The sequence below is a fragment of the Octopus bimaculoides genome, chromosome 24 (genome assembly GCF_046866305.1).
Source record: "Octopus bimaculoides isolate indiv1 chromosome 24, ASM4686630v1, whole genome shotgun sequence".
In the NCBI taxonomy this organism is placed as follows: Eukaryota; Metazoa; Mollusca; class Cephalopoda; order Octopoda; family Octopodidae; genus Octopus; species Octopus bimaculoides.
In genome coordinates this window covers 25,895,404-25,905,403 of record NC_142951.1, presented here as the reverse complement: position 1 = coordinate 25,905,403, position 10,000 = coordinate 25,895,404, and the positions used below count along the sequence as shown (strand labels likewise).

Here is a 10,000-nt window from a genome sequence, read left to right as displayed (position 1 = left end):
AAACCATGTCACCCTCCAAATATATGTGATGTTAAAAAATTTGATGGCATTAACAATGAGATTGACTAAATCATTAAAGAACATGTATTCCATTACATTAATGGTTCCATTTGTGACCTTTGCCTGGTTGGCACTCTGTCGGTTACAACGACGAGGGTTCCAGTTGATCCAATCAACAGAACAGCCTGCTCGTGAAATTAACATGCAAGTGGCTGAGCACTCCACAGACACGTGTACCCTTAACGTAGTTCTCGGGGATATTCAGCGTGACATGGCTGGCCCTTTGAAATACAGGTACAGCAGAAACAGGAAGTAAGAGTGAGAGAAAATTGTGGTGAAAGAGTACAACGGGGTTCGCCACCATCCCCTGCCGGAGCCTCATGGAGCTTTAGGTGTTTTCGCTTAATAAACACACACAACGCCTGGTCTAGGAATCGAAACCACTGGGCCATTGCGCCTCCACTATGAATGAATATATCTTATTTAAATCAGTTTGATTTGGTTCCATGTAAGACTTAAGACCCCTAACAGAAGCCAATCTCCTTCAGGCTTTAGATCGCCGAATATATATATATATACATATATAATTGGGCGAAAAGTCATGCACAAAATAACCTTAATTACAATCTGGAAGCATCAAAGATATGCATCAGTTTTTCTAAAATTGAATAAAATAAATAAAACGATGAATATCCATGTACTTAATGAACAAAATGAAAAATAACGTAATATAAATAAAACGTGAGGTGTTTTGGTGCATGACTTTCGATCCACTTTATATGTATGTGTACATCTACATCTGTATGTCTTGGTTTTATTTCTCCAATTCAGTTAGTCAAATTTGTGTCATTATATTTGGACATTCTACATGGTTGTCTCTCCTTTTTTTCTCTGGCGCTTATATATGTACTGTTTATCATCATCATCGTTTAACATCCGCTTTCCATGCTAGCATGGGTTGGACGATTTGACTGAGGACTGGTGAAACCAGATGGCTACACCAGGCTCCAATCTGATTTGGCAGAGTTTCTACAGCTGGATGCCCTTCCTAACGCCAACCACTCAGAGAGTGTAGTGGGTGCTTTTACATGCCACCGGCACGAGAGCCTGTCACGTAGTACTGGCAACGGCCATGCTCAAAATGGTGTATTTTAATTATATATTTATTGCATCAGCCGTGTGATGTACTAAAGAGCTATTTTCGTCACCTTGCATCGTACGGGTCCCTACATATTCAACAAAATCGCCAGCTTCAACCATGGACTCCAGACGACTTCGGAATCTCTTGCAGCTCTTCTGGACGGTCTCGTTTTTTTATCTTGGTGAACATTATTTGGACATTAAAACAATTGGAAAGATTTAAATAAAGAAAACAGAAAGAAGCCAATTATATTATACAAAATAATTTATTCTGGTTTTATACATTTTTTAATATATATAAATGAAAGTGAAATTTGTACACTTTATAAGTCTACAATTTGTTGAAAGCCCTGCTGTCAGCAGACATAATATCAGTGTAATAGACCAGCTGGTCAGTCATGCGTCTAGAAGACCATTCAATCTACAGTATCTCAACATAAATCAAGGTGGAGAAGGAGCAAGGATTAGGGGTCAGGGAGACCACATTCAAATTCACGGTTTACTAAATCAACACTATAGAGAGAAATGTTGGATACTTTCACATTAAACTAACAACTCTAAGTCATGTTCGGTTAAGTTTTTCTCTTGGTTCGACTTCCAGTTTCTTTGTATGAATTCGATAAACACTGAGCTCATACAATCACTGATTTTTGAAACAGGAAATATGGCATTGCCAATTACCTGGGTGTAACAGACAGCAAATAGACGTAATCAGTATGGAAAAAGAAAAGAAAAATCAATCCATCGTCACAAAACTCTTTGTGAACAAGCTGGATAGTTGGAAGCGAAGAGGGTTGTCGGTTTGACAAGGTTGAACTAAGTTTCCCTTAGGACTACCGAAGATGACAGAGAGTCCGAGATTCTAGGAATGCAAAGAAGTTGAAGTGCACTAGCTATTTCCCGTGGTCAAAATACCATAGCCAAACTACTCATGGTCAAACTATCAGCAAAATTTCAGCACATCACATCATGAATGGTATAAAAAAATCCCCAAATGCAATGAGGCTTTGAAGCTGCAAGAAGTTTAGTCAAGCTTTCACTATCATAGACCCATTGTATATAAATACATATGTGTGCATGTGTATGTATATATGTGTATGTATATATGTGTGTGTATATATATATATATATTCTATCAAAGAAGAAGCTTTTCTTTGATGTATTTGTATGTGTGTGACAATGAAGAATTTGGGTCGAGAATTTAATTTCTGTTGACTAAACTGACAAGAGATTTGGGAATTGGCTGCTAATCATTAATATATCACAATATATATAAATGTGTGTGCATTTCAGACAGCTTCAGTATATATATATATATATATATATATATATATTTGTTCCATATAGCATCAATATGATACTACTACAACAAATTGCTCTCACGTGCCCTCCACACAATAAACAAAAATTTTTTTTCCAGCAGAGAGAAAAAAAAAAAAAAAAAAAAAAAAAAAAAAGATCTAATATGGAAATTTGTTGGGGGGAAATTCCCCCCACTACAAATACATCCACACTGCTGGCAAATGTGTGTCAAAAAGTCAAAGGTAACTTTGAGAACAAAAAATTTATTTAAAAAAAAAAAAAAAAAAAAAAAAAGGTGGAGAGACAACCTTGTCCTAGAATTATCACCAATGATTGTAGGAGCCAACTGTGCAGCAATAGTCATTTGTTGCTGTCATTTAGATAATTGTTCTGCACGACCAAAATATCAGCAGGAATATATTTTACGATACTGGTGTGCAAGGAGAACAAGTTCAAAATGTTTGATAGATCACAGCCTTTTTGAAGTGAAAAGGTTAAAAACAGATTCTTCTCGGACGTAAGAAAGTCTGTCTTAATAGGGAGGTAAGGATGCTTCCTTAATTGTCAACATTTGTGTTCCCTAGCCGCAAGACTGCTCGTCCTGTGATTCTGGCTAGTGTTAAATCTTCAAACACTTGATTTGCATTTTCAACAGGAAATACAGCATACGTTGGTGGACTGACCTGTCAAAATAAATAAAGAGAAATATTTCATTAATAAAATGCAGGGAAGTGTGTATGTTTATTTATTTATATATGTGTGTGTATATTTATTTATATATGTGTGTGTATATTTATTTATATCTATGTGTGTCTACTACATATACACCAATGTTTACTGAAATGAATCTAAGTGGGTGTTTATATATATATATATCATCATTTAATGCCGGTTTTCCAGGCCAGTGTAAGTTGGACAGTTTGACCAGAGTTGGTAAGGCCGGGGGCTGTACCAGGCTCCATTAGCTGTTCTGGTATGGTTTTTATGGATGAATGCCATTATCATCATCATTTAACGTCCGCTTTCCATGCTAACATGGGTTAGACGATTTGACTGAGGACTGGTGAACCAGATGGCTACACCAGGCTCCAATCTGATTTGGCAGAGTTTTCTACAGTTCACCAGCCCATCTAAATGGGCAGTAACAAAATAAGAACTGACCTGGATTGTGATGACCAGTTTAATAACCATTGCAGTATGAAAAACAGACATAAAATGACTATTTATGCACACACACACACACACACACTCACTAAATCACCAAATGTCCACTTTTCCAGGTCCATGTGATCCAATCTGTTGAGGCAGACTTTAAGTGCCCAGATGTTTTTTCTGTTACCAATCCTCACCCATTTCCAAGCAAGGTAATAATGCCTCAATAACATCATTCATCTAATCTAAGCTAAATGGGAAAATGGACCTATATTTACAGATAGTTACATGGCTCTAATTACAAGTTGCTTCTGTAAAATATACAGAACACCACTGAACCTGCAACTGGTGGATTAGGGAACAGAGCAAACAACCTTGAGTCAATCAAACTTCAGGCTTAAGGTTAATGGTTTTAATTATGTTGTTGAAAGGTAGGATTCAGCAAGTGTTAGATGTTTTGATGAATGAACAAAACGAGAAAGAGAGAGGTAGATAGGAGCAGAAAACTTACCCGTCCAGATGCCACGCACTGTACTAATTCTGCTAATTCTTCTGGAGATCCTTTAGGTATACTGGTGATACTCTGCTGTTTAGCAGATAATACATTTAAGTTGATACTCATTTCTGTGACTGAGCTTCCGCCTACGATGATGAGACCTTCCTGTTGATACACAAAGGGGGGAAAAAAAAAAGGTCAATGTCAAATGTTCATATAGTCCCACAAACCTAACACAAATATATCTATTTTACAAGAGAAAATAATAATAATAATAATAATAACAACAATAATAATGGTTTCAAATTTTGCCACAAGGGCTGCAATTTTGGGGGAGGGTATGAATTGATTAGATCGACCTCAGTGCGAAACTGGTACCTAATTTATCGACCCCGAAAGGATGGAAGGCAAAGTCAACCTCAGAACATAAGGACAGACAAAATACAGCTAAGCTTTCTGTGCGGCATATTAATGATTCTGCCAGCTCACCGCCTTTAATAATAATAATAATAATAATCGTTTCTACCGTAGGCACAAAGCCTAAAATTTGTGGGAAGGGGACACTAGTCGATTACATTGACCCTCAAAGGAAGGAAGGCAAAGTCGAACTCAGTGGAATTTCAACTTGGAATGTAGCATCAGATGAAATACTACTAAGCATTTTGTCTGGCATGCTAACGATTCTGCCAGCTCAACTGCCTTTAATAATAATAATTATAATAAAAGAATAAAAAGCTTGTGATATTCATGTTTCTATCGGAGCCAGGCAGGTGGGGAGGTACATTTGTGAAGTTAAATGCTAAAGTTATACAGTCATGTATTACAGACGATTTCAGAAACACACCTATGTCATTAAAAGGGCAAGGGTTGTGACATTCATCTATCAACCTTTTTCATTCAAGATCAAGCCCTTCTAGAGAGCATTAGCTGATTTTACTAAATGAAATGAAAAGGAATGAAAATGAATCTAAGTAAGGCTCATTCCAGGGAAGCACCTATAAACACTCCCAGAGAACCCCAAGAATGGTTAGAAAGAAAATATCCTCAAACTGGAGACTTAACCTGAATGTTTACAAAGTAGAGAACTTTTTTAATGGGCACTTAAGGGCCAAATTATGGCGTTAAATCGGGAAACAAACTAAGTCTACAGTATCGGAAAACAGGAATGGTCCCTCCATCAGAGCTCCTTATAGTTTCAGTGTACTAAACTTCCCTCACAAGACCTTGGTCAACCTAAGGTTAAGTTCGACAAATATCCAGTAGAAAAAAGATGGACAACAGATAGAGGTTAGAATAGATATACTTACTCTATTGAGGACTTGCAGAGATCTGTTCATTGTACGACGTGAACTAACAAAATCAATGACAACATCAAGACCACCATGACAAGCTTCAATTGTTCGTTCACAAATGTATTCTTCATGGTCTGCAAAAAATTTAAAAAATTATAAGATGAAAATGTCATTTGAAGACTAGAATTATTTGCAACAAGAAATAAGCAACAGCTATTTTTTTTATTTTTTAAATGTCCTCAACTTTCTATTGGAACTTCTTGTATTGTTTTTTTTTCTGCATTAAAATATTTTTTTATTTTTTTTGTCAGACCTACTGAATATGAAAATAATTTTGCAAATATTCTTTCAGAAGCTACACAAAGTGCAAAGGCAGACAGGGGCAATATAAAATTGTCCCATAATAAAGTACTTATATCAATTGAGGTCTGACAGTCAATGGCTCAGAAAACCTGTCAGTAAAAAGTTACTATCAATTATAGTATTAATTAGCAAGTTCTTCACCAGGTTATGTCATTCTACATCTAAACCAAACTGATGTTGTACTTTAACAAGGAACACCCAATCCAACAAAAAGTTGAACTCGATGTCTCAATGGCTAACCTAGTTAAAAACTTTGCTATCTGAACTCTATGTAAAAGTAGGAATGTCAAAGGCAAACCCCCTTAAAATAGAAACAGATATAGTATCGTACCTTCTTCATTCCAGTGGATGATATCGTAACAGCCGTGATCCTGAGCAGTTAACAAGCGGTCAATCTGAAATGGTGATAAAAACTTGTAAGGAATTTTATTTCACAAGACAAATACAATTTTCTAAATTTTTTGAGGTGGTGGATTGGGATAGTTATTTGAGGCAAAAACACCTAGAATATTACAGGTATTTATTTCCATTAACTTTGAGAGGGGGGGGGGGCAATCTAGATTTCTACTATGGCAAATATTAGTCCAGCTGTGAATTGTCTGTCGACAGCACAGATTTATAAGGACATTTGAGGAATAGGATTATTATTATTATGAATCAGCAATCCATAAACCAGAAATGATCAGTACACACGAAACTTTATGCAATTTCCTTTCAAACGTAACAGTTGATAGATCAAACCACACTGCATAAGGTCCTGAAATATAAGGTACCTTACTTTACTCAACTGGGTCAGATGCCAGAAATCACTAGTTATTTAGACACAGGTCAACCCTGATTGAGGAATTAAGAGAACCCTTACTTGAAAACAGGTATGGGTTAGGGGCTGGAAGGGCGCCAGGTTGTATAACAAGGCTACAATACATGCTTAACTGGAGCTAGCATTACAACGATTTAGAATTACTATAAAGCATTCTAAACGTAAATCTCATTATAGTCTACTTACATTGCTGTCAGCCACAAACACTCGGACGTTGGTATTGTGTTCTCCAAGCAAATATTCAGCCATTCTGAGAGTCCAGAGTCCCAGACCACCTGCTCCGACCACTAACACGTTTACAATAGCTGTACAAAATAAAACAAACGTCAGGTGAGTAAAATTTTATATAAAAAAAAAATTAGAAAGACAACAGCATAATACGAACAAAAAAAAAATAGTTTAGCCCAAGGTCAACTTTCATATAGCAGACATATGACCAAAAATGATTATTTAACACCAGGTCAATGTTCATCAATTAGACTCCCCAACTACGACCGCTATCCCGATCGAAATTTTATTTTTTCGAAATGTTTTTCCATTTTTAAAAGTGATCTGGCTGCTATATCTAGCTGGTCAAGCTACCTTCTCAAACAAAATAGCTTCGACTTCTGGTGATAAAGTTTCCCCGTATAATCATTTACATATCCCTATTACTCATTCGCTTTCTATCTTATATAGAAATTAATCCACCGCTCTCCCTCCCCCCATCCCAGCAAAACACTGCTGAATTGATTACAGTTGAAAACTAGAGTTCAAAATATGTGAAAATATGTCAGATTGTGTTAAAAACTTACGTTTGACTTCAGCAAGTTTTTCGATATGTGGTTTAGCCTTGAGGACGGCACTGAAGCCAGTTAGGCCACCTCCGGGTATCATGGCAGCGACTGCTAAGGACATGTTAGAAGGAATTTGGTATATCTTGGACACATCACTTACTGGTAAGAATTCAGAGTAACTGCCAAAAATAGAATTATTGGAATAATAATAATCTATTCTTTTATTGGCCACAAGGGCTAAAATAAAAGCAACATGAAATGGAAAAAAAACAAAAAACAGGACGATATAAAGGGTTTTAGAACGTGTAAATAAAACAAGGAACAAAAAAAAAAAACTCAATGGGAGAGGCGTTTTAAGGCCAGTCGTGGAAAACACATAAAAGCCACCACGAACAGAGAAAGAGCCCTTGTTTTATTCTTTTTACGGGTATAATTCTTTCTAATTCTCGAACAAGGCCAGCAATTTTGAGGGGATGGGGAGGGGTAAGTCGATGATATCAACTGGTTTCCGATTCAGGTATAAAGGCTGGTAGTCGTGTGTGTGTGTGTGTGTGTGTGTGTGTGTGTGTGTGTGTGTGTGTGGTTAATACCATCAACCCCAGGATGAAAGGCGAGGTTGACCTCAATGATAATTTTCCTCAAGTTGCAAAGAGCACAAGGACGAAAAACTAAAAACACTGGTTTAGATAGATTAAAACACAAGAGTGGAGGGCGATAGTAAATAAGATCAACAGCAAATTAAAATTCTAATTTTGGCCCAAGGCCATCAGTAAATTATAATAATGTTATCGTTCTTTCCGGACAATACAGAGAATTTATAAAAAGAAAAAAAAATTACGAAACTGAAGAACTGGTTTTTTTACTTTCTGTTCTGACATCATAACAAATAAAGCCGTTGTAAACAGGACTACATGTTTACCCTGAATTCATTGATAAATTGCATAAATTATCCTAGTTTAATGGAGGAGAGGGAGGTAAGGTGGAGAAATTAACCAATCAGCTTTCGTGACATACTTTCATAGCAGAACAACAAGCTGCCAAGTAACCCCTAACAAGAAACTATTACAAGACAACTTTGTGTTTAAAAAACCCAGTGACAGCACCGACCCAGCAGGCTTGCCTTATCACTACCTTGTCTTTTTGTTTTTCTTCTTATTTCGTTAGAATATGTCGGACTACAATATGTAATGTGTCCTTACGCAAGACTAATAGCGATTTGAGAGAAATTTGATAGGTTTTTTTTTTTTCATTGAGCAAATCTAGTGAACGTATAGCTAGTGCCTTTATCTATTGTTGCTGTGCATTTAAAACCTTTAAGAGGAACTGCTACCAATAATATTTATAATATATAATCATTAAAAAATTAGCTCCTGCTATTATTCATTTTTTAATATCTAACTCACACGAAGTTTAACTGAGTACGTCATAATATAGGCTTTTTTTAAATCATATTTTAATTGGTTTCATATTAAATGAGGGAGAAAAACGAAAAATACATCAAGTTGGATTTAATCCCCAAGTTAAATGCTTCCTATTCATTATTCGTTTGACTCGACATTAATATTTTATGAAGTTTTAAAGTTTACTTCAGTTATTTTTGTTCCAAATTGGTTACTGGATCCAAACATAACTAGGAACCAACCGAACGTTTTCACGACACAAATACAACCCAGAAAAACAACATACAATATAAGGAATAATACATTAAATATATATAATTTAATATCATCATTTTTAAGGTATCAAATATCTAATTGCATAAAATAAATTGAAGATATCTCTGCTGCTGCAACGTGCACAGAGCAACAAATCTATTTTATTTATACAGGGTGTCCACAAAGTCTGGGTACATGGAAGTAAATAAAATCATAACATAAACAATTAAATATAAGAAATAATAATTTCTTAAAGTATGTGTTAATCTCCATGTACCCAGACTTTGTGGACACCCTGTATATAAGAATAGTGTGGAGCTATTACTACATTTGGATCCCATAATACAGCATTTGCTAAATATATATTTTATACTTAAAAACATTATAGTGGATGGTGTTTTGGTATAGCTGTCTTTCGAAGTTCCACACTATTTCATAGGAACGGAAAAAGGATAACTTTTTTTCATTTTCTGGATTATTTACTCGAAAAATCACCGTAATTTTTCCTTCAATTTTTTTTAAAGTAAACTACCTTTTTCTAAACCCGGGGACACTAAGATTCACATATTTGAAATATTTTTCTTTGTTTCTTTAGAAATTGTTATTGACGTCCGTGTTTCTCTATTGAAATCGGCCGTAACATTCGCACCCTAATTATAGCGAAACGAGTCCAAAACATATCGAAAACAATACACTACATTTAGAGAATTTTATCCTATATTCACAAAACGGTGGAGATGGAGTATATGTAATCTGGGTATACCCCCCCCCCTTTTAAATTTTGTTTTTTTTTACGGAATCCCACGTTTTAGGCTCTGAAAAAAGATTTTCAAAAATCTCAATTTCAAAATTTCGATTCCCCTCCCCGGTTTTTATATAGATCCACAGGGTAAACCTAACCCTAACTCAAACCCTAACCCTGACCGTAACCCTAACGCTAGTTTTGTGAGATTTGGCTGTTATTTCTAGCATGTAAATAGCCTGCTTGGTCGGGGGCGGGGATT

General features: G+C 35.8%; 1 protein-coding gene across 1 annotated transcript; it reads right to left on the bottom strand.

The window, feature by feature from the left end:
- Positions 1-2,560: 2,560 nt before the first annotated feature.
- LOC106881937 (uncharacterized) lies at positions 2,561-8,768 on the bottom strand. Its single transcript, XM_089341551.1, has 8 exons — positions 8,745-8,768; positions 8,180-8,261; positions 7,360-7,578; positions 6,752-6,870; positions 6,077-6,140; positions 5,398-5,516; positions 4,106-4,255; positions 2,561-3,125 (listed from the first exon to the last, which is right to left on the bottom strand). The coding sequence occupies exons 1-8, from the start codon at positions 8,766-8,768 to the stop codon at positions 3,000-3,002; spliced, it is 903 nt and encodes a 300-aa protein (XP_089197677.1). The 3' UTR covers positions 2,561-2,999.
- Between the last annotated feature and the right edge of the window lie 1,232 nt (positions 8,769-10,000).

Excerpts from the sequence above, each read along its gene's own strand:
- LOC106881937 (XM_089341551.1), bottom strand. The coding sequence starts at position 8,768 with ATGACGTACTCAGTTAAACTTCGT. Across the intron at positions 8,262-8,744 it reads CGTACTCAGTTAAACTTCGT|GGTAAACATGTAGTCCTGTT; the intron begins GTGAGTTAGATA and ends CAATGAATTCAG. Across the intron at positions 5,517-6,076 it reads CATCCACTGGAATGAAGAAG|ACCATGAAGAATACATTTGT; the intron begins GTACGATACTAT and ends AATTTTTTGCAG.